This window comes from Herpailurus yagouaroundi, unplaced genomic scaffold, assembly GCF_014898765.1.
Source record: "Herpailurus yagouaroundi ecotype Mexico unplaced genomic scaffold, PumYag 141, whole genome shotgun sequence".
NCBI lineage: Eukaryota > Metazoa > Chordata > Mammalia > Carnivora > Felidae > Herpailurus > Herpailurus yagouaroundi.
In genome coordinates, this window is record NW_024412396.1 from 49,907,092 (window position 1) to 49,931,289 (window position 24,198).

The 24,198-nt window shown below is 39.6% G+C and overlaps 1 protein-coding gene across 18 annotated transcripts in view; it reads left to right on the forward strand.

Moving 5' to 3' along the window:
- TTLL5 (tubulin tyrosine ligase like 5) overlaps positions 1 to 24,198 on the forward strand; it is a 284,194-nt gene that overhangs the window by 83,195 nt on the left and 176,801 nt on the right. For 12 of the 18 annotated variants that reach the window (XM_040477756.1, XM_040477758.1, XM_040477763.1 and 9 more), the window contains 5 exons: positions 4,238 to 4,300; positions 9,438 to 9,476; positions 16,550 to 16,717; positions 17,624 to 17,956; positions 22,468 to 22,588. In XM_040477756.1, the coding sequence (XP_040333690.1) occupies positions 4,238 to 4,300; positions 9,438 to 9,476; positions 16,550 to 16,717; positions 17,624 to 17,956; positions 22,468 to 22,588 (724 nt within the window). The remainder of the gene's footprint in view (positions 1 to 4,237; positions 4,301 to 9,437; positions 9,477 to 16,549; positions 16,718 to 17,623; positions 17,957 to 22,467; positions 22,589 to 24,198) is intronic. The other 6 variants (XM_040477764.1, XM_040477753.1, XM_040477759.1 and 3 more) reach the window with 3 other exon arrangements.

The window sequence follows — 24,198 nt, forward strand, 5'->3', positions numbered from 1 at the left end:
GGTACGGTCAATTTAATTTATCTCCTTAGGAGGTGTGTAGTGCTATCTCATTATGGTTTTATTTTCACTTCCTTAATGATTGCCCATTTTTAAATGAGGTTATTTTCTCATAGTTGAGCTGTGAGAGTTCTTTATGCATTCTGGATATAAGTCCTTTTTTCCTAGCACTTTAAAAATGGTTGTTCCATTGGGCACAAGGGTGGTTTAGTTGGTTAAGTGCCTGACTTCGTCTTAGGTCATGATCTCGCGGTTCGTGAGGTCGAGCCCCACATTGGTCTCTCTGTTGTTAGCCCAGAGCCCACTTTGGATCCTCTGTCTCCCTCTCTTTGCCCCTCCCCTGCTTGGTTGCCCTCTCTCTCACAAAAGTAAATAAACATTAAAAATACATTTTTTTAAAATGTTGCTCCATTATCTTTGGCTTGCATTTTTCTGATAAGAGGCATACAGTAATTATTATTTTTGTTTTTCTGTGCATAACGTGTCTTTTTTTCCCTCAGCCTGCATTTAAGATTATTTCTTTCTGGCTGATTTTTAGCAGTTTGATTGTGATATATGCCTTGTGTCATTTTCTTCATGTTTCTTCTACTTGGGATTTGTTGAACTTCTTGGTCCGCGGGGCTTATAGTTTTCATCATAAATGGAAAGCTTTTGGCCATTAAAAAAATTTTTTTTTTCTATTTCCTTCCTCTCCTTTCTCCTTTTGGAACTCTGGCTACATGTTAAAATTGGCTGATATTGTACTACAAGTCTGGCTCTGTTCATTTTTTTAGACTTTTTCTTTATTTTGGATGGTTTTCTATTTCTCTTTCTAAATTCATTCATCTTTTTGTCTGCGGTGTCACATCTTCTATTCATTCCATCCAGTGAAATGTTCATTTCAGATACTTTATGTTTCATCTTTAGAACTTTTTGTTTTTTTCCATTATTTTCATGATTTTTTTTAGATCCTTGTGCATATATTATAATATGTATAGTAGCTATTTTTAAATTGTTATCCTGTTATCTCTATCATTTCTGAGTTTATTTCTACTGACTGATTTTCCTCTTATGGGTTACATTTTTCGTTTTTCTTCACATGCACAGTAATTTTTAAAAATTGGATGCTGGACATTATAAATGTATAGTTGAGTGGGTTGGTTTTATTGCCTTCTTTGAATGCTGTTGAAAGTTGTTTTTGGTTTTTTTTGGTGGGGGGGTGTCCAACAGTTAAGTTACTTGTAGACTAGCTTAATCTTTTTCAGGCTCATTTAAAAACATTTTTTTTTTTTTTTTAAGTTTCAGTATAATTAACATATAGTGTTATGTTAGTTTCAGATGTGTGATGTAGTGATTCAACATTACTCAGATTATTTAACAATTTTTTATGGTTTGTTTAGGATAGCTTTTGTTTAGGTCTAGGAAAGTTTTACTATTAAAGACTCTTTGGAGTTATCTGTTAAATGAGCCCATATTCAATGAGATTTATCCATTCTGGGAACCAATCAATTTATAGCCCTGGGTGAATTCTGCAAAGTATTCAGCTTATGCTTTCTTTTTAATGTTCTTTACCCTGCCCCTTCCTCTTTGCCCAGCCCTGTGGACTTTCACCCTATGTCTGAGCAGATTTGTATTTACCCAAAGACTCAAAAATCCCTTGTGATGATTATTCTCTGATTACAATAAGGTTGAGAATCTTTGTACTTATTTATAGGTAACACATTTCTTTTTCTTTGGTGAGTGGCTTTTGATCTAGTTGGGATATTAGTGGTTCTAAGTATAGAGCTAGAACTTAGAGGAATAAAAGAAGGTACCCATTTTGTGTTTGTTTTGTTTTGTCTTGAAAACCCAGCTGTTCATAGAGAAATCTTCCTTTCATCTTACAAAATATCCTATCGATGTAATTATACCTTACAGAGACCTAGGAATGCAACAGAAAGGATATTGTTTGTGTTTTCTTTTGTTATGTTGTTGAAGAATTTAAATGTTTGCAGTTCCTAGAAAACATACCTTTTAACTAATGAAAGTGAAAATCTACACTCTTGAGTATTTTAAGAAGTAGGACCTTAATTTAAGTGCCTTTAGGAAAATTTGAAGGAATCAATTACAGGTAATGTTGGGGTCTCTTATGGAGTCCAGTAATGATACCTTTCTTTACTGGTTTGGTTCTGAACCAATGGAGAAATAAGACAAAGGAGAGAGGAGGCCAAAATATCTCCTATTTTACTGATAAAGTCTAGGTTGGGAGACTTGATTATATCTATCTGCAGGCAGGCACACTTTTTGTTGAATTTCCAGTTTGGACAGATGTACATGCCCATTTCTGGGCTGTGTGTGGGGAGCACCTGACCCCATCAGACCAGCAGAAGATATATACCTCCTAACGGGAGATTGTCCCCCAAGAGAAAAAAGGGAGCTGCTCGATGAAGCATTTCTGTTTGTTCTTTCTAAATTACCAGTCTGGTAAGTCACTCTACCTCTCCTGGGGCCTCTGAGAAAAGAAGCAGAGCAAGGCCAAGAATATTAAACTAATTGCACTGCCTTCATTTAGATGTCACAAATATGCTTTTATATATATACCTATATATATGTGCCTATATATATATATGCCTATATATATATATATATTTATTGGGTATCAGTCAAGTGTCTAGCACTGCGTTTGGTGGTTTGGTGCTTTGGAGTATAAAACCAATATTAGATGGAACCCCTGCCCTTTGAGAGTTACCAGCATGATTATGGAGAAATTATTTATGCATATAATAAAAATAGCTCATTTGTATAGTTCTTCATAATTATAATGTACTTCATGGACATCATTGTTATCCCCATTTTAATGATACAGAAAGTAAGGCTTAGTAAAGTAATGTGACTCGTCCATGATCACACAGGGGGACCTGATTCAGGTATTCTGAATCTGGATCTTAACTTTTTGCCTGCTACCACATGCTGCTTTCGGAGAAGAAAAATTTTCCTCTGTGAGACAGTGTATGGCAGGTCCGTTGAGCATACGGTAAAGGGCAAGGTAGTTCAGACAAGGGTGCTTCTGTAGACTTGGAGCAGTCGTTATCAGGGAAGGCTTCGTGCAGCAGGGAAGACTTGAGCTGCTTCTTGAAGGGTAGGTTATGGTAAGTGGATGGAGTGTGAGGAGGTATCCAGACCCAAGGCAAAAGGATCAATACGAGGGGTGGTGTGAGAGGATTGTGAGGGGCCTCGGTCTGGCTATATGGCATGATCACTGTTGAGAGGAACGTTCTGGACAGCGTGTGAAGGAATTGGTGGTATAGATTATCCAACTTTGGAAAGCTTGGAAGAGAGTGTATGCCTCTTGCAGTAGCCATCAAGGAGCCATTGAAAGCTCTTGAGAAATAACATGGTTGAAACCATCTGTCTACATTTTCACGCCCTTTATGCATCTCCCATTCCTGGCTTCTTTTGACCTCTCTCTTAGTTATATACGAATTTTAGTCGTGGTTGTTGTTGTTTTTTTTTTTTTTTTTTTAAGCACTCTTCTCTTACCATTAAAAAAAAAATGATTTTAGAGAAAGAATGCACATGTGCTCATGAGCTGGGGCAGGAGGGTGGGCACAGGGATGGAGACAGAATCTCAAGTGGGCTCCATCCTATGACCCCTGGGGTCATGACCTGGGCCCAAATCAAGAGCTGGGCACAACTGACTGAGCCACAGGCACCCCAGTGGTTTTGTTTTTACCTTACAGTTTTATTTTCTGATTTTAGTGTGTCACTTTTTATTAATCCAAGAAATCCTGCCATTTCTTTCTTTTTACCTTCTTAAATTTTTTTTTTTTCAACATTTATTTATTTTTGGGACAGAGAGAGACAGAGCATGAACGGGGGAGGGGCAGAGAGAGAGGGAGACACAGAATCGGAAACAGGCTCCAGGCTCTGAGCCATCAGCCCAGAGCCTGACGCGGGGCTCGAACTCACGGACCGCGAGATCGTGACCTGGCTGAAGTCGGACGCTCAACCGACTGCGCCACCCAGGCGCCCCTCTTTTTACCTTCTAAATTAACTCCGCCATTTATTCTTTTCATTTTATTTTATCTGCTGCAACTCTAATATTTTATAATTTTAATTTGAGCAACTTTCTCTTACTTTGTCATTTTAGAGAACAGTATATTACTTTAGAAACACTGTATAAGTACCCCGTCACTTCTATGCTTGATTCATGGCTTTATTTCCATATTCTGTCCCTTCAGCCAAACCTAAGAAATAGCCAGTTTCTTTCTTTGTCTTTCAGGTCCTACCTCGAACACAAGACTTCCATGAACTATATGCTGGCAACACGTCTCTTCCCGGACAGGTAGGGATTTGTTAATCTTGTAAATTTGCTAATCTGATACCATCACTAGATCATTTGATGATAAAATACACACAAAAGAAGAAAAGAGGCTTTATAAAAGTCTTTTGTGAAATCTCTGATAGAAAAGGCCTTGCAGAAAAAAAACACAACAGAAAACCTTGTTGTTCCAGAATTCATTAACTCTCAGTATTTTGTACTGTTTCCAGAAGCCACAAATTAAACTGTAACGATCTTTAAACAATCTTAACAGATGCCCTAGACTTTATTCTTCTTAGAGGAAGGCTTTTACTCAGTCCCTTTTTAACGTTAGACACAATTTTAACAAGGCATGATCATCTCTTTTTCTAGACTAGAAGAGATTAGAATGATCAGATTAGGAAAGGTAGAGAGGGGTGGTAATTCACAAAATAAACACACTAAGAGTTGTAAAAAATGACAACTGATAACCTCAATACAAGGGGAAATAGGGTGAAATGATGGAAAACAGACATTGGAATTCAAATAGCACAGCAATCAGGGACTACCTAGCTCCACATAACTTTTGTTGCCCGTAAGACATAATTGTATTACAGGAAAGTTCAGTAACTGACTCTCAAAATAAAGAACCTTAGTTATTTAGAGAAATGTATATTATTTTCAAGGTTATGTGTGCTTTTTTGCAGGATTCTTAAAATAGATCCCCAGATTTTAGCCATTTCCTACAATTTCATGATCTGTTATCAGGAAGTATATGGGATTTGCCATTTCTCTCTGTAAATTTGTAGTTATTACCACTGATAAAGTAATCATACTGTATAGCTTCTAATGAAAGAGACCTTCAGATTTACTTAGAAGACAGAATCTCAGTTCTCTCTATATATAACCTGGTTTTTTCTCTCCTCCCCCACCACCCTGGAAACTTTTACAAGGCTCCTTTATCTTTAGAGTTCAGAGATTTTACCAAGATATGTTCTGGTGTGTTACTTTTCATTATTTTGGTTTTGCAGTGGGTGGGTTGTTTCAGACTGAAGATTTAAGTTTTCCAACTGTCATCCTCTCTTTTCTCTCCTTGTGGAACTTCTTTTAGATGAATTTGAGATCTTTTGCTGTATGTTCCATGTTTTGTTTTTTGTTTGTTTTTTTACTTTTTCTCACTCTTTTTTATCTCATTGTTTTTTTTTAGTTAAATTCTGGGAGGTTTCTTGAACTTTTTCTTCTAAAATTTTAAATTGATCTGCAGCCTTATCTATTCAATTATTCAGTGCCAGCACAGGAGAAGGTTGTTCAGTTTACCGTTTTGATTTTGGCAAGTACAATTTTAATATCCAAGAACTATTTTTGATTTCTGAAGAGTTTTTAAAGTTCATGGATGTAATATTAAAATGCTTCGGGTACCAATTCCAGTGTGGCCGACAGGTTCCCGCATAGCACCAAGCAGTTGCCCCCTGTTGGCATCTGAGAACTCAACTCAGTTCTGACACTGTCTACCTGGAGCTTAGCATCGGATTCCACAGTTGAAGGGTTCAGTCCTACAAGACTGTCATTCGCCACCTCCTCCGCCTTTGCCCTACTTTGAATGCCAGTCTCAAGGCCAGGCTGTCACCTTTGCTTCTGACTGAGCAGCTACATATCGGAGGTTCCAACGTCCCTCTCCTTGGACTTCAATTCAGACACCAGTTGCAAGTCCAGGTTGTCACCTGTACTTCTGACTGACTGGCTATAAACCAGAGGTTCCCACGACTCTCTTCTTCTCGGGTTTGATTAATTTGCCAGAGTGGCCCACAAGACTCCGAGAAACATTTCACTTACTAGATCGTTGGTTTATTTTAAAAGAATATAACTCAGGAATAGCCAGATGGAAGAGAGGCACAGGGCAGGGTATGGGGAAAGGGAGCAGGACTTCCATGCCCTCCCCAGATCACGTGTTCACCAGCCTCACACCTCTCCTTTTGAGTTTCGAGGGAGGCATCATTACAAAGGCATGATTGATTAAATCATCGGTTGTTGGTGATTGAACTCCCTCTGCTGGCCCTCTACCCTCCATGTTGGTCAGAGGCATGGGGCTGAAAGTTCCAGTTCTTTGATCACATGGTTCGTTCTTCTGGTGACCAGCCCCCATCCTGACGGGGATCCAGGGCATTCCCAAAGTCACCTCACTGGCATAACCAAAGACCTTTACCATGCTCATCGCTTAAGAAGTTCCAAGGGATTTAGGAGCTCTGTGCTAGAAATGGGGATGAAGACCAAATGTATATTTCTTACTATAAATCACAAGATCACAAATATTTTTTCACATCTCTTTGACTATTTTGATTAGTTTGTTGAAAGTTCCTTTGTTTTTTGCATTATACTTAATTCTTCTAGATTAGTTCTGTTGGTTCATCTCATTCTTTCTGGTTTGTATTATTATATTTCCTCATATATTTGGTGATCTTTGATTGTCCAGTTGTTTTGATAAGTAGTGGACCTTTTGCTGAGGATGGGAAGTTTGCATGAGTTTCCTCACAGATTGTATCTGCCTCAACTGATATAGACTCTGTGCTTGAGGCTCAGTCTTTCCAACCTTTGTGTTCCCATGAGGGAGAAGGAAAGGGCAGTCTGAGAACCTCCGGCCGAATTAGGAAGCATTCTCCTAGGGGGAGTAGAACAATAAAAAGATTTGAGATGTATTAATATATGTGTTTCTTTATTAACAATCCGGTAATAAGGCTACCAGTGGGTCTAATAACCGCCAGAATTTCGAAAGTGTGATACATGTTGGCAAGATTTTGACATACCTGTAATATCTCTAATATGAAGAAAAGGATGTATTATTTTCTTTTGGTAACAAACTCATACTAACACTGTTGTAGACGGTTTCCAACATGTATATGAAGGAAATGCTAAATTTCAGTTGGAGGGAGGATTAATTTTTTTCTCCATCTAAGTTGGTATACTCCCTGAATTCTTTCTTCGAGTCCCAGAAACAACTCCTGTTTACAAAGCATTCTAGAAATATGAATTGCAGGGTACCTGGGTGGCTCAGTCAGTTAAGCGTCCAACCTCGGCTCAGGTCATGATCTCACGTTTTGTGAGTTCAGGCTCTGCATCAGGCTCTCTGCTGTCAGCGCAGAACCTGCTTCGGAAAACTCGGTCCCCCGCCCCTCCCCCACTCGTGAGCGTGGTCTCTCTGTCTCTCTCTCAAAAATAAACATTAATAAGAAATAAAACAAAATAAAAACATGAATGCCCATGTTTAGCAAAGAAAGACCTCATGATCTACCCTTGCCTACCCTTTGAGCCTCGTCTCTACTTTTCCATATCCAACCATGGCCAGTATCTCTGTATCAGCTTCCTCTTTCATGCCTCCTCCTTCTTACATACTCGCCACCCCTTGGCATGGCCTTCAGTTCGTCCCTGACTTCTTCTAGCTGTGTCCTTTATCCTCTTACCCAGACTAGGAGGAGGTTCTGTCGGCCCTGCCAGTCCCTCGGTGTGATTCAGGTTCCCTCCTGGTATTAGAATTGCTTGTTTACTTACTAGCCTGCCTACTTTACAAGTGAGCTTTTAAGAGTAGTACTTTCTTATGTTCATCTTTGTCCATATCTAGAGCGTACCACATGGTAGGCACACACACAAAAACATGAACCAAAAAAATGAAATTGCATTTGTTGCAAGCCCTAACATCTCCGGTAAGTCTCTTCTCTTCGATTTGAATTGATGTTTTTTTCTCTCAAAAATCCTGTTGTATTCGTGTCCGAATTACTTTCAAACTAATTCCCTCATCATTTCTTTTAGGTTAATTTTGTCTTCCTTTTTCTTGCCCTCTCCCACTCACCCCCCACCTACCTCCCTGCCTTGTGAAACAGTATCTTACCTACTGTCTTCCAGTATGAGGGTAATTTTAACCCTGGCTGCATATTAGTAACACCTGTGGATTTTGTAAATCATGTTTATGCCCTGGCCCCAGCCCCAGACTGAAGCATTGGTACTTCCTAAAAGCTGCTGAGGTGATTGTAATGCGAAACCATGATTGCATATTACCGAGACAAAGCATTATCGGATGAGAGAGTCATCTTGAGGCTTTCTGATGGTAAGATGACAATGTTAGGACATTGGCATGAATAGAAGACATGGGACGGGAAAGACAAAACATTTTGGTGAAGACTTACTTTTACTTGGTTTTCTCTAACTAGAAAATCTTGCCCTAGATTGCATGTGTCTCTTTTTTATAAACCAATCCCACAGGTTCTCATTTATATAAAATTTCCAAAATGATAAAATTTTTAAATGTAGAACAGATTAAAGGAAGCCAGGGGTTAGGTAGGTAAAAGCTGTGTGGTTATAAAAGGATGACACAGGGGATCCTTTTGGTCATGAAATTGTGCAGTATCTCGGCGGTGACGTATACGTGAATCTATGTAGTGATAAAATTGTACTGAGCTAAATATACACATTCACAAATGAATACAAATAAAAATGAAGAAATTAAGAAAGAGATAGAGTATGTGTTAAATGAAAGGAAATTGAATGTGGAAAGAATGTTTTAAAGGAAAAACAAAAGCTAATTTAAACATAAATGGCATTCACTTCTTGCGGTGAGAGGCCAAACTCTAGTTCAGAGACAATGGAGAGCTCTTTTTTTAAAGGGATTTTTTTTTTAATTGTGAAAAATATTTCTTCTGAGCATCCTTTTTAAACCCCATGAAAACTGAGATTGGTTTCCTTTACTAAATACAGTTCAGTGAAAGTATAAAGAGTGTGGGCGTCTGAGACCTAACTCCTGGGTTCAAATCTGAACCCACTAAGCTTCAACCTTGGGCATGTCACAAAACAATCATATCCTCCTCCTTTTTATAAACAGGGTTGATAATAACCTTCTTCACATGGTGGTGGTGAAGAAGAAGTGTGATTTGATTGGTGACTAAATACACAAATACAAGTAATTGTTACGATTCTTCCCTAGAAGTCATCTGTCCTTTCCCTGTGGTTTTTTAATTGATCTTCCCCCATGCTTATGGGACTCTTTTCTTTTCTCAATATATTTCTCTGCTTCTCCCCAAAGATGACTTCCCTGGCATAATTCTGTATTATCTCAGGAGTGTGTGTGTGTGCATGTGAACTCAGGAGAGAATATCTGAACAGTCCTCTAACCCAGTTGTCCTTTCTACTTCTGTAGGGGAAACCCAAGAAGAAGCTTATTGACAGGAAGAACACGGTAACTGATTTTTAAAAGTTGAGAAATTCTTTCCATGTGCACCATGTGTGACCATGCACGGGCTAAGCATGATATTTTATATAGCCATTTTTGGTGGCTCAGCTTGAATAGTAACATAAAAAAATGTTTTTGTTGAAACACTCTTCTGCGGCAACTTTTTACAAACTAAATATGAGATTTACTTTTTTTTATATAACTACAGGTATATCATTTGAACTGATAATAATAGTGTTTTTGCTTGGCTGTGTGAGAGACACCAAAGTAAAAGGAGATTTCAAGACTCCTGTCATGATAGAGTCAAATAAGTGGTTATGTTCGGCCTTGATATACTTGGAGCCTATAACTCTATGCCGTATGGGACTGAGCAGAACTGCTTCCAGTTTGCCACAGAACTGAAAGCATTCAAAATACCTGTGGCTCTTCACTTTGGTGGAGAAGAGAAGGGTCTTAGAGGAAGGACTGGGATGGCCTTGCCCAACCGAAGACCGCAACCCCAACAAAAACTCTTAAACCTAAGCACTATACCCCCCTGGTTTGAGACCTTACTCTGCCTCTTGAGAAAACAAAATGTCAACAATAGAAACATAGAAAGAAACATCCTGTATCTAGTGAGGATAAACCTGGTTTCTTGTTGAAACCCCTTGAAGCCTAAATCTAATTTTTCTTTAAAGAAGGAAAACATATGCTTGCCGTTTAATTAAGGGAAAACTGGGAGAGGTCGAATTTGTAACTTGCTTCCAAATGAAAGTCACAGTTAATTTATAAGTTTCCTCCCAGTTTCTCGTCAAAGAATATGCCTCCTAGAGTATATTGCTATCAATTTGGCGATTAGAAAAAATCAAACAAAAGAAAAAAATCTTAAACAATAAGTATTTAAAATTCAGTTGGTTCTGGCCTTCATTTTTGGCATTTATATTGCCATCAGGAGTTTTTTGGTGGTATAGAGGCATAAGCAAATGAAAGCTGGCATATAATAGACCATGTGCTGTTGTACGAAATACATCTTAATACATTTAAAAAGATTAAAATCATAAACAGTATGGTCTTTGAACACAGTGGAATTAGAAAGCAGTAACAATAGAAAATCTCCTAGTATTTGGAAATCAACACCTCAAAATAATGCATGGGTCAAGAAAGAAATCATGAGGGAAATTGGAAAGTATTTCAAACTGAATGATAATAAAAATGTAACATTAAAATGTGTGGGATGCAGCTCATGTCATGTTTTGGGGGCAACTTATAGCTGCTTAAATGCTTGTATTAGAAAACAGAGGACTAAATCACTGATCTAACATTCCATTTTGTGAAACTAGATAAGGAAGAGTAACCCGTGTAAATTGAAGAACGGACATAATAAAGGGTGGGAATCAATTAAATGAAAGACAAACAATAAAGAAAACCAGTAAAATCTAAAATTGTTCACTGGTAAGATAGAATTCATAAACTCTTACGTAGACTGATCTAGTAAGAAGAAAGAACAAGAATTACGAATATCAGATAGGAAAGAAGGAAGTAATTTATAGATCCTACAGAAGTCAAAAGGACATTAAGGGAGTATTATTAATAACCTTATTCCATTGCTTTGACAACCTAGAAGAAATGTCTGAATTCCTTGGGAGGGAATACTTGACAAAAATGATACAAGCTGAAATAGAAATTTTGAATAGTCCCATATCTATTCAGAATATTGAATTTGTAATCAAAAATCTTTCTGCAAAGAAAATCCCAAGCCCAGTAGTTTCGCTTGTGAATTCTATCAAGCATTTGAGGAAGAGCAGCACCAATCTTACATAAATTCTTTCAAAACTATAGGAAGAGACACGTCCCAATTCATTTTATGACGCCAACATTAATTATGACACCAAAGCTTGACAAAGACATTTTTAAAAAGGTAGGGGAGGTGCCTGGGTGGCTTAGTTGGTTAAGTGTCTGACTTTGGATTTTGGCTCAGATCGTGATTTCATGGTTCTGCTGTCAGCAAAGAGTCTGCTTGGGATTCTCTCTCTGCCCCTGCCCTGTCTCGCGCATGTGCTCTCTCTCTCTCAAAGTAAATAAGTATACATTAAAAAAGAACATTACAGGCTAATATCTTCATGAACAGAGACACAAAATTTCTTCAAAGAATAGTCGCAAATTGAATCTACCAGTATAAAAAAAAGGGTAATACATATGACTAAGAGAGGTTTTTCCTAGTAATGCAATGTTGGTTTAACATTTGAAAATTCATCAGTATAATTCACCATATACAAAGGGAAAAAACCCGATGATCATTTTATTAGATCCAAAAAAAAAGCATCTGATGAAATTCAACACATTTATGATAAAAACTCTTAGTAAATAAGGAATAGAAGGAATTTCTTCATTTGGTAAATGCCATCTATAAAAGATCTATTGCTATCATCATACCTAATGGTAAAATATTGAAGGCTTCCTTCCATGAATCATAAGATATCAAGATGTCCATTTTCACCATTTGTAGTCACTTTATACTAGAAGTCCCAAACTGTACAATGAAGCAAGGGTTGGGGAAGAAAAGGCATACAGATTGGAAGTGAAGAAATCAAATGTCTTTCATCTTGGATGATCTGAGCTAGTTAATAGGAAATCTTTTTTTTTTTTTTTTCTTAACGTTTATTCATTTTTGAGAGAGTGCAAACAGGGGTGGGGCAGAGAGAGAGGGAGACACAGAATCCAAAGCAGGCTCCAGGCTCTGAGCTGTCAGCACAGAGCCTGACGCAGGGCTCAAACTCACAAACCATGAGATCATGACCTGAGCCAAAATTAGACGCTTAACTGACTGAGCCACCCAGGCACCCCAAGTTAATAGGAAATCTTAAAACATCTACAGAATAACTACAAGAACGTATCATTGCATTTAGCAAGGTCTTTGAACATAAGGTCAATATACTAAAATGTATTGTAGTTTTAAATACTAGTAGTAAATAATTTGAAAATGAAATTAAATTTTGCTTATGGTAGCATTTGAAAATATGAAATTCTCAAGGATAAATTTTATAAAATATGTTTAATACCTATACAGTAAAAGCTAAATATTCAGTAAATATTACTGAAATAAATGAAAGAAGATCTAAATAAGTGGGGAGATATGTGATGTTCATGGATTAGAAGACTGAATATTGTAAAAAGTGTCTGTTCTGCCCAAATTGATCTAAAGATCTGATACATTATTCCAGTATATATATATGTATATGTATTGTATATATATGTATATATATATATATATAATATATATACACATATATATGTGTGTGTGTGTGTATATAATAATTCCAGTATATATAGAGAGAGAGATTTTTTTTTTTTTTGTAGAAATCCACTGTATTTTTCTTCACCAAAGCAGAAATTGACTTTAAGTTTTTTTTTGTTTTTGTATGTGGAGATACAAAGGACTTAGAGTATCCAAAGTCATCTTGAAAAAGACTTAGGGTACCTTACTTAAAGAAATACTACAATGTTATAGTAATCAAAACTGTGGCAAGTTGAACAGAAAAGAGAGTCCAGAAACAGACCTATATTTATGTGGTCACTTGACTTGTATCAAAAGGCCCAAAGTAATCCAATGGGGAAAGGAAACTTTTTAACAAATAGGACTGGAACTGGATATTGTACTTTTAAAACTGAACCTCAGCCCCTGTCTCCCAGAAAAATTAGTGATGATTCAGAGACATAAACAGAAAAGCTCTTACGATAAAATTTCTTGAGGAAAATCTAGGACAGTGTCTTTGGGACTTTGGGCTTGGCAAAAGTTTTAAACATGATGCAGAAAGTGGTACCCAAAAAAGAAAAAATGATAAGCTAGATTTCCTCAAAATTATCATCATCCCATACTGTTTGGAAAGTGACCAGGCAGGCCATAAACCGGGTGAAGATATTCATCAAACAAAGGTCTGGTGTCTAGAGAGTATGACAAACTCCTATAACTGAAAAATTAGAAGACAGCCCTCTTACAAATGGGTAAAATATTTGGACAGACACTTCAAAAAGAAGGTATGTGAGTGGCCAGTATGTTCATGAAAACATGCTTAACACCATTAGTTATCAGAGAATTGCAAGTTAAACTACGAGATACCACTGAAATCCAGCAGAATGGCTCGCATTATGTCATTGTGTTGTACACTTTAAAAAAATTTTTTTTCAACATTTATTTATTTTTGGGACAGAGAGAGTCAGAGCATGAACGGGGGAGGGGCAGAGAGAGAGGGAGACACAGAATCGGAAACAGGCTCCAGGCTCTGAGCCACCAGCCCAGAGCCTGACGCGGGGCTCGAACTCACGGACCGCGAGATCGTGACCTGGCTGAAGTCGGACGCTTAACTGACTGCGCCACCCAGGCGCCCCAGTGTGTTGTACACTTTAAATACATTACAATTTTATTTGTCAGTGACAGCTCAGTAAAGCTGGGAACAACGTGAAAATGACCGACAGCATCAGATGGTGTGGAGCTAATGGAGCTCTGGTGCATTGTCATTGGCAGCAGAAACTGGTACGAGTTCTTTAGGAGGGGTCTGGCAGTTTGCTAGCCTTGAAAGCTCCGTGCTGAGATCTCTGCCCAGAAGGAATGAAAAACGTAACCACAAAACGACTTGTACAAAAATGTCCATAGCAGCTTCATTCATAATATTCCCAAACTGGAAACAACCTAGGGGTCCGATAACCAGAGAGTAGGTGAACTGTGGATTATTCATAGAGTGGACTAATCCTGAGCCGTACAAAGGCATAAGTATGGATACACATCACGTGGATGAATCTCAAAAACAGGCAGAATGAAAGGAAACTTATAAGAGTTCATACTGTGCAATTCCATTTTTAAGAAGTTCTAGAGTAGGCAAACCTAATATGTAACGAAACAACTTAGGAGAGTGGTCTCCTTTAGGAGTGTGAGGGAGGGATTGACTGGGAAGCTTCGTGAGAACTTTCTGAGGGGGTGGTAATGTTAGAGCTCGGGTTACATAGTTCTAGGCATTTGTCAGAACTCACAAATGGGCATTATAGTATTTGGGTATTTCACTGTATATGGTGTTTAGCTCACCAACAAACAAACTAAACAGAAACAATAAACCAAAACACCAAAAACAAATACCTGTAAAACAAATACTGAACTCTAGCTACTAACGATGTGCATGTTAAAGCATTTAGGTACAAAGTGCACTGACATCTGTGTGTAACTTTGAAATGCTTTAAAAATTAAATGGATTGGTGGATGAATAGAAGAAGGGATGGTTGGATATATATGTGCTGAAACAAATATAGCAATATATTTATTTCAGAAACTAGGCAGTGGGTACATGGCTGTCTGCTGTACAGTTCTTAAAACTTTTCTGTTTGTGTAAATATTTTCAGAATACAATGTTAGAAAAATAAAATGAGGTAGATGTAGCTAAAAGGTGTTATAATTTACTTACAGTGAATTCAGTTGTTTATTTAAAAATATTAATGGTATGTCAGCTATGTGCTGGGCAGTCTCAGGACCATTTCCGATCCAGGGACTGACACGCAAGCCTGGTCTTTACCCGTATAGAACTATTAATTCTGTTTATCAGATTCATAATTTCTCCATCGTTCCCTACCTCCATCCTGTGTAATACTTAGAACTTACTGGTCTATTCAGGGTTTCTTAGAAGCTCATAGTTGTTATTTTCAAATGTTAGTTTTGTTTCATTTTCTTTAACTGGCTAAAAATCTATTTTCACAACTACATGCGTGTGTGAGGGGGGTGCAGTGTTCAGTTTTTGGGACTATGGTAAGCTGGCTTTGAACTTGGAACTATTTTTAAAGTTTATTAATTTGCTTCCGGTGTCTGCCCCCATGTGTCAGGACCATCTCTATTCTTGGCTCAATTTCCTGCTCTAGTGAGAAAGATTCTAGAAGATTTACTGTCCAGTTTATCTACTCAGAAATCCCTAAAACACCTAAATAGACCAAAAGACACAGTCTTTCCATCATGCTTAGAGATTGAAAACTCTCAGAGAATTGAGGTCCCTTGACCTCAAAGGGAATACAATTTGAGTTCCAGGGAGTTCAAGAGAGAGAATTCAGAGCCAACCAGTTAGATCTTGCATTCTGAGTATTCAGTTAGCTGCCTGGTTTAGACACTGACATGGGCACTTCTCTTCTGACCCATTGACCAAGATCCCTCTCTGTCTTTGCTGACCTAGTTAGCTCTGCCTGCCCAGTACTTTTCCCGGTCCTTGTTTGGATTGGGCCTGATACCAGTCACTTCCCTAACTTATGATTTATCGTACTTTAATGCCTAAGGTAGCTGCTGCCATCCTCTGTCCACCCCATTTCCCGTTCATGACCTGATTGAACTTGGCTTTGTCCACCATCTGCTGCCTTCCCTTGTCTGTGCCTCTGACACTAACTCCTGACCTGTAATCACCAGCTGGAGAGTCCCTACCACCTCCCCCTATCTCCTCCTGTAACTAAGTAGACTCTTAGGGAGGAGAGTTCCTTTTGTTGGAATGTTTGAGACTTGGTGTGCCTCGGGGTCTTGGTAACTTTTGACTGAGACTTTCCGCCATAAGTCTTAGCTCTGGGCTACCATATTCACAGGCTATCAAACGTTCCTCCCCTTGTCTCAACTTCTGCTAAATTTGTGTTTATTAAATAGCGTATACATTGGAAGAATATTTGTATAAGTCTGAGTAAACTATAATGAGTAACAATAAAACAAACACCTCTAGCCACCACCCAGCTTAAGAATGAAAGCGTTGCCAGTATCTCCCAGTCATCCCTAGGTATAAGGTGTTGGGTGGCACTTTATGGTCTTTGCGGTAAACCGTCAGCCAGCCTGACTGAATACTTTAAAAACACTTAAACATTGTTTTCAGATATGTTTTTGTTCAGAATATTTACTAAATTCAGACAGGCCCTTAGGGAAGTTTTAATGTAGATTCCAATTCCAGTATTCGCATTTTTCTGTCAAACTTTTTAGAATTCAGTAGACATACCATGCCCAACCTGTTGTGGTTACAGAATTCTGTCAAGCTTAGCCTTGGAATAAAGGAGAGCTTTCTGAAGGCTGTAGCAACCATATTGTTTTTTTTCCATAGACTGGCTGCTGACGGAGCACCGGAATTGAAGGTGGAGAGTATGAACTCCAAGGCCAAACTGCACGCTGCCCTCTATGAGAGGAAGCTTCTGTCTTTGGAGGTGCGGAAACGTCGACGACGGAATGGCAGATTGAGGGCAATGAGGCCAAAATACCCAGGTACCTGCTGGTGAGCTTACGCCAAACTCCACTGTCCGGGTCCTGCCAGGCCCAGTTGATCAGCTTCTTACTTCATACTTAATGAATCAGAACCTTCCTCATGCATACATTTAATTTTTCTGCGTAGTCTTTTTCTCTGAAACTTAATTTCAAAAGGGTTGGAAGTTTCTAAATCTTCCAGTCTATAGTATTTGTGCTGGGGAATAACTGAAGCACATACGTTTTGGCCCATGGCTAAATACTTGAGATGTAGAGATAAATCAGTAGAAAGAAACACTTTAGCTGAAGTTTAATGGAACCCTGAGCATTGTTGTTCAGGTTTTTCATAATTAGGTATTAAAGCTGGTTCATCCCTTGACATTGCCAAATCATATAAATATTTTAAACATGAACAAAGAGGAATGTGTTTCTCTCCAAGATGCTCCCATGTCATAGGTCTGTTTGTCATGATTGATGGACTGACTTCCTTCCCCCCACCTGCCCGCCCGCTCCTTCCCTCCTTTGTTGAGCACCTGTATCAGGCATGTTGGTCACTAGGGTTTCATTGGTGAATAAAAAAGGTATAGTCCTTGTCTTCACAGACCTTCCAAGTTGGTGAAAGAGAAAGGTAATGAATAAACATAGGATAGAACGATGTTCCCCTGCTCCTTGTGCCCTTCTGAAAACCTCCAACACACTGTAGAGATTACTCTACCCAAGATGTTTGCCTGACGTTGAGAGAGAGCCATCGGTATTATGGTGAGGAACGTGAACTCTAATGGAGGTCATTGTAGGCTTTTGAAATATGTAAGATTGTAGAGTGGCATGTGTGTGCTGTTGATGTTGTGCCTCTATTGTGGTCTGATTTAGAAATGGGATTTTATTAAAAAGATAAAAGGAAGGTATTGGGAGAGAGGAAAATTTAATCTTTTTTCAGCAACATTAGTGATTCTTCGCATTTAGTGATCACTCAACCAGCTGAAATGAATGTTAAAACCGAGACAGAGAGTGAAGAGGAGGAAGAAGTTGCATTAGACGACGAAGATGAAGAACAGGAGTCTTCCCAGGAGGAGTCTGCAGGGTCCCTCGGAGAAAGTCAAGCCAAATACACCCCCCCACTGACTGTTATGGTAGAAAATTCACCCAAAGAAAATGCCGCGAAAGTTTCTGAATGGAACAATAAAGGTGAACAGTGCTGCAAAATTGAGACTCAGGAGCCAGAGCCTAAATTTAACCTGATGCAGATTCTGCAAGATAACGGCAATCTTAGGTATGTACCTTTTGTAGTTGTAATAGTAAAACCAATGACTTGTATTGTGTACCAGGTCCTGGGCTGATGGCTCTACAGCCATTTTCCTTTTCTGACAGTGGTCCTGGGAAGTAATGACTCTGATTTTGTTATTATTGTTACTAAGGAAGAATGTCATTACTTTTGATGTTGTTTTGAATATTAATAATTGTCAAGAGGAGTTACTTGCCCAAGGTATAGCGCTGCAATCCATACCCAGGTCTCACTGGCCCAACAAATATTTGTTGGGCTGGAGTGTCAGTCACTAAAAGCACAGAGTTCAAGCAGCTCACGGTTTTGGGTAGGGATCCTTAAAGAGCGGGGGCGCCAGTATGGACAAAGCGCTCTGTATCTTAAATACAGAAAACAGAGTGACTGATCTTGCCTGGGAGGCCTAGAGAGACATTAGGGAGGTGGCAATATTTGAATCAGGCTTTGGCGGATGAGTAGGATGCCACAAGGGCCGAGAGGTGACAGCTAAGTGTGGAAGTGCCAGGAGAGGAAATAAAGGCAGAGAGATGTGATAGTCTAGTCATTCATTCAGCCCTTCAACAGAAGTTTATTGAGCACCCGCCCTGTGCGGGAATGTGCTAGGCTATGGTAGTGTTACAGTAGAGACCAAGACAGGCTCGTGGGGCTTACGGTCTTGGGGGGTGTACTGACGGTAAACAAAGAAACAAGGTAGTTTCAGGGAGTAAGTAGTGCAATGCAGAAAGAACAGGTTGTAGTGTTAGAGTGTAATTGGGTGGAGGGTTTCTTTAGATTGTCATGTTCAGGCATGAAGAGGTAACCTTTGAGGTGAGTCCTGAATGATGAGAAGGAGCCAAGTCATGGAATATCAGGGCGCAGAATGTCCCAGGCAGACAAGCAAGTCTGAAGGCCCTGAAATTGGAATGAGCTTGGCGAGTTTGAGAAACCTGGGTTAGCGTAGTGGAGTTACACAGAGAGAAGTGTGCAGTAAGAGATACGACTAAATAATTGGATTCATTTGATCACAAAGGGGTTTAAGAGGAACCGGGACTGTATTTTCTAAACGGATAATTTTTAAGCAGATGAATGCTATGGTCAGACCTTGATTTAGAAAGTAAATTCCAGGTGCATTGTGGGGCAGTGATTGATAAGAGGAGAACTAATGGCAGAAAGGTGAGTTAGGGGCTGTCACAGTAGTCCAGAGCCAGAAAGATGAAGGCCTTGACCAGAGCCACGACTATAGGAATGGAGGGAATGGGATGGACCGGATGAAATTTGCAGGTTAAAATTGGCAGGGCTTGGTCTCTGTAGATGTAAGAACTCCAGAGAGGCTGGATTTTTCCAAATGTAACAACTTGGCGATGCCATCAGTCCACTTAAGGAGCATAGGAGTTGGTTTCAGGATAAAAATGATGTTTCAGTTGGGGCACGGTGAGGCGGAGGGAGGGCTCTGGAATGAAGTTGCTCAGCGGATAGGTGAAGATATCACTTTGAGGGTAAGAGTTGAACAGGATCGGGCAGTTGATAGATAAGAACTTCAGAGTGAGTGAACTTGTCCAATTCATTTAGTCCAGCAAGCATAGACTGGAGAAAAGGAGGAGAATTGAGCCCTGGGGAAAACCGGTGTTTAATAGTAAAGAGATAGGAACTAGCAGCTAGAGAGGTAAGCATCAGCGTAGGAGGTGGGAGTGTGGTAGAACTCTCCAGAATGAGAGTTCCAAGCTGTAGCATGCTTCAGACGGCCCGAGAGCGCGTGAAGAGTGAGAAGAGACTCCTGCATTTCTGACATAGGGCCAGCCTCTGAGTTGTGAGAAATTACGAGTTGAGAAATAAGAAAGCAAGTGCAAGCTAACTTTTTCAGAGGATTTGGCAATGAAAAGATGAGAACACATCAGAGAGAGTGAGGAGTGAGCTAAGAGAAAAGGATTTTTTTTTTTTTTTCCCAACGATGGGGATTCTGAAGCTTACTTATAGACGAGGGGAAGGATTTGATGGTAAGAAGACCAGAGATACAGAAATGGATATTGATAGAGAAGGACCCCAAAGGAAGGCGAAAGAGGCCACTGGAGGGGTCTCTCTTCCTGTTAAGTCAGAAAGAAAGCACTATGGGCTGAGTGTAGTAGTTAGAAGTTAAAGAGGAAAGGAGTTTACGTATTTATGCACGATGGCCTTTATTTTCTAAGTTAGAGGGCAGTTCTTATATTGCACGGGTGGCGGGTGACGTCGGGGTTTGGGGAGGTATGCAGATGGAGTTACGGTTTGGAAGAGTCTGTTAGTTGAGAGCTCACTGAACTGTTGGGAGACCTGGACTCTCTCTTCGCTTTTTAGTGATTCCCAGCTGGCTGTGTGATCATGGTGGCCAGTCAGAGAGCTTCTCCGTGCCTCGGTTTCCTTTTCTTTCAGGCCAAGGTATAAGGTTAGACAAATGTTTTTCGGACTGTGCTTTCTGAGGGGGCAAAAGGATTCCACTGAGTTGAAATAGAACATTTGAAAACCACTGGATTATATTCTGAGGCCCTTTCCAGCAATAACATTCTACTTAGCTGTTGTAGAAATAAATGATTTCTTCATAAATCTTATGGATCTGACTTTCACTGAGTAAACTGTTGTAGTTGCCTGGTGTGTTAATGCAAATGAGTGGTTTTCAGACTCTGTTCCCTGTAGCTACCCATGATTCTGTGGGGCACCTCAGTGGCTACTGAGGGGTCTCAGGGAGGTCGTGGCAAGGATTCGAGACTCCAGGCCCCAGCCTTTAGTTGCGTATTTTTTATACTGAGGGTCCATATAAGCTTTTATGGTTTTAAAACCAAGTTTCACTGGTATAAATCATTTCTAGCTTTCATCCTTTCATCTTTTTTCGTATGTCGAAAATGCCTAGCCAACCAGTGTGTCCAAATATCTTGGGGGCAGTCTCAGAATTAACAACCCAGGGGTCCCTTCAATAAGGTTTATAGAAATGGAAACCTCCATACTTGTTCATTTGATTTGTGGCAATGACTTACAACAAAATAACGATTGAAATCTCAGCTTCGAAGTGACATCTCCCTTATCCAACAGACCTTCACGTTTCAGCGTTAGAGGAATGATTAATAAAATGAGGTATTCTGCTACTTGGGAGATCTGTGAAACGTGCCATTTCTACCTCATTAGGTAGCAAGTGAATTTGTGGATGAAAATTAAGAATTTTTGTCATTTGTTTTGTCTTGCAAATAGTTTGTTGTGGAGGTAAATGGTTGAGGGGAAAGTGGTCTCCAGGTGAACAAGAATATAAGTGTCCTTGTTGAGAAACATTTGAAAATAGAAATTTGTTTTTTCAGAATCATACTGTGCTCCCATAAACCATCCCCATTAGTTAGAAACATGTAGCCTTACTTGTATTTTATGCTTTGAAGATCTTCTATATTAAACTCTCAAGAGCAAATCTGCTTCCAACCTGACTCCCCTCCTCTTCGGTCCCTCCAGCACATACGCAGAGGTTAGACCTAGACCCTGTTAGGATGTCCAGTTCACTCTGGTCAAGTCCTTCATCCTAACTTTGGAGGAACAGTGAACAGAAAGCATTCAGTGATTGCATGTGTGAGGATTGTAAACAAAGTTTGTGTTGGGCCCTAATCTTCGCTGATGTAATTCCGGCTGGAGTGTCAGAAGGCCGATCAGCTGAAGTAACCAAAATCTCTCCTGAAGGAAAACAGATCCGCTACAATTTGCAGCTGAAGTGAAAATCATCAATGTGTCTCTGGCCTTTCTGTCTTCTAAACTGTAGCTTCAACAGATTTCCTTGTTTCCAGCCTAGACCACCAAGCAGAAATCAGCTGAGTTCTCCAGTGATGTCGCTGAGGTGCTTTTTTTACTATGTGTAAAGATTTTGTTTTCCCACTGAACATCTGGGCTCGTCCCAGCCTGTCAGTTCATCTATGCCAAACTCTGTTGGACCTCACTCATTTGTTCTGGGCTCCTGCCATTCCTGTCTTGTAGTTGAGAAAAGCAGGACTTGAAGATTTGGTCTCAAAAGTTCCTTTGTAGGATTTATCGATTTCCTGCTTCGGAGGCTTTTGCACACCAGAAATATTAGTTGCCATAGCAAAAGCATACTTTTGCACTAACTGATAAGTATATACTTTGGGCCTCCAAGGCGGGAAAACCTTTCCACATGAATGCAAATGTTCTTGTGAAGATTCAATACTTTGCCTGCCCATCTCCCCCAGGAAAGTTGTTAAAAAGTTCAGAGATAAGGTGTAAGAATAGGAAACCTGATTTCCTATTCCTGTTTGGTTTTTTCCCCTCTGTTAATAATGAGAAAATAAATAGGATTCTCCATCTTTGATTTTGTTAATAGGAAAAAAAAAAAAACACCTCATGCACTGTGTAGAAGGAATCTTTAGTCAATGACTGCATGATGGGCTTCATTTTTTTTAGCCTTCCTAATAGGAGGATCCTCAGAGCCCGCTTTGAATGAGGCAGGTACACATTTGGTAGGCTTACCATTCTGTCTCGTAACAGTATGTTGTTTTGGATTTCTATAGCAAAGTGCAGGCCCGAAGAGCGTTCTCTGCCTATCTCCAGCATGTTCAGATTCGCCTGATGAAAGACAGTGGAGGTCAGACGTTCAGTGCCAGTTGGGCTGCCAAAGAGGATGAACAGATGGTGAGGCTCTTCTTGTTGGAACCTTTTTACTTGCCCTGTTTCTTTTCTTTCCTCTTCTTCTTCTTCTTCTTCCATTTTTCCCCCCAAGGGTGAAGAGCATTATATTCTTCCGGTGAAAGAATTGTTCTTCACTATAGTTGATGGATTTCTCTTACTTTAATGTGAACTGGCTCCTTGATCTGGGGCCATGTTCATCACACTATGTGTTGAGGGCATCAGTTTATTTCATTCTGGAAATGGAAACTGATTGCTCATTACATGTCAGGCCCTGTGCAAAGCCCCCCAAAAGAATAACAACCTAGAGCCCTTTCTCAAGCAACTTCACGTTGTCTGAACTCTTTGATGTAGACACTGTCATCCCCATTTTGTAGATGCAGAAACAAAGGCCTGGAGCAGGGAGGTAATTTGCCTGTGGTCCCACAGCTTGTGTGTGGTGAGACTAGAACTTGAGCCCTGATGTTACAGTTGTACATTATTTGGTTTTCTATCGTTTCTGTGCATCACAAGGCATTTGTGTTGTGTCCTAAGGGGTCACGTTCACTCTGAAAATCAATGCTTTGTCATAGGCCCTCTAAGAATGTACCATCCTCCATGTTAACTTTATTTCTCTACTAGTTAAAATTTTATAAAATTCTGAGGTGACTGGAAACAAACTGTGTCATAATTTTTGCTGTGTGTCAGTCATTTGAACATGCCTAGAATATAACATTCTAGCAAGGTTTGGGTTTCTTTTTGAATTGGAAGGATCAGGAACTTCACGCTCTTTGGTAAGACCAATGCTTATAGAAGAAGCCGTAGCCCCTCTTTGCCTTTTAACCACAGGGATCTGTCACTGCAAAGAGAGCGACTTTTAAGGCTGAGAAGTCTGCATCCTTTGTCCATCTCGGTGGTGACCCTACCATAATGTTCAGTTCTCCACATACAAGAGGCATGTGATATGCCAGGCTTATTATGAAAACGTGATGGACATCCCAGAAAACAACTTGTGAGAGTAAAGTAGCCAATACAACCCAGAGATAAAACCTTGTGCATTGTGAATACTCCTTCGACTGTCAGTGGAAAATGTTAGCTCTCCTCTTTCCAAGTGGAAAATTGAACCTGCCTTTTTGAGAGTCAGTTTGTCTGCTCCACTGTGAAAAAATAATATTTTAATATAACAGCTTAAACCACCCTATAGTAGAGATAGCAGAGTAGAACCGTACGATCCAACCCTCTGGTTATCCTTTATGCTGGAGGAAATGAGCACCAGAGGACAATGAACGGAAATCAAATGCAAGGGATAAAAAAATAGCTCAGAAGAGAGTAACCGCTGTAAGTGCTGGCTTGGAATTCACACAGGATTTCAATGGGGTTTGTTACAAGAATGCTTAGGATCATCACTGCAAAACCTAATACCAGTTCTGTGCGTTCCTGTGTGAAAGTATATCTAGAGAGCAAACCCTAACCCATTCCCTGATGATTGTGGCGGTGGGCTTGTTGATGAGGAAGGTAGGGGTAGAATTGCTCTATCTGCTCCAGGTGAGGGTTAGAGATTCGTTATCACAGCTCACAGGAGGTGCATTAATAGAAGGTCCCCCAAATCTATCATCTTAAGGCAATTTTTTCATGTT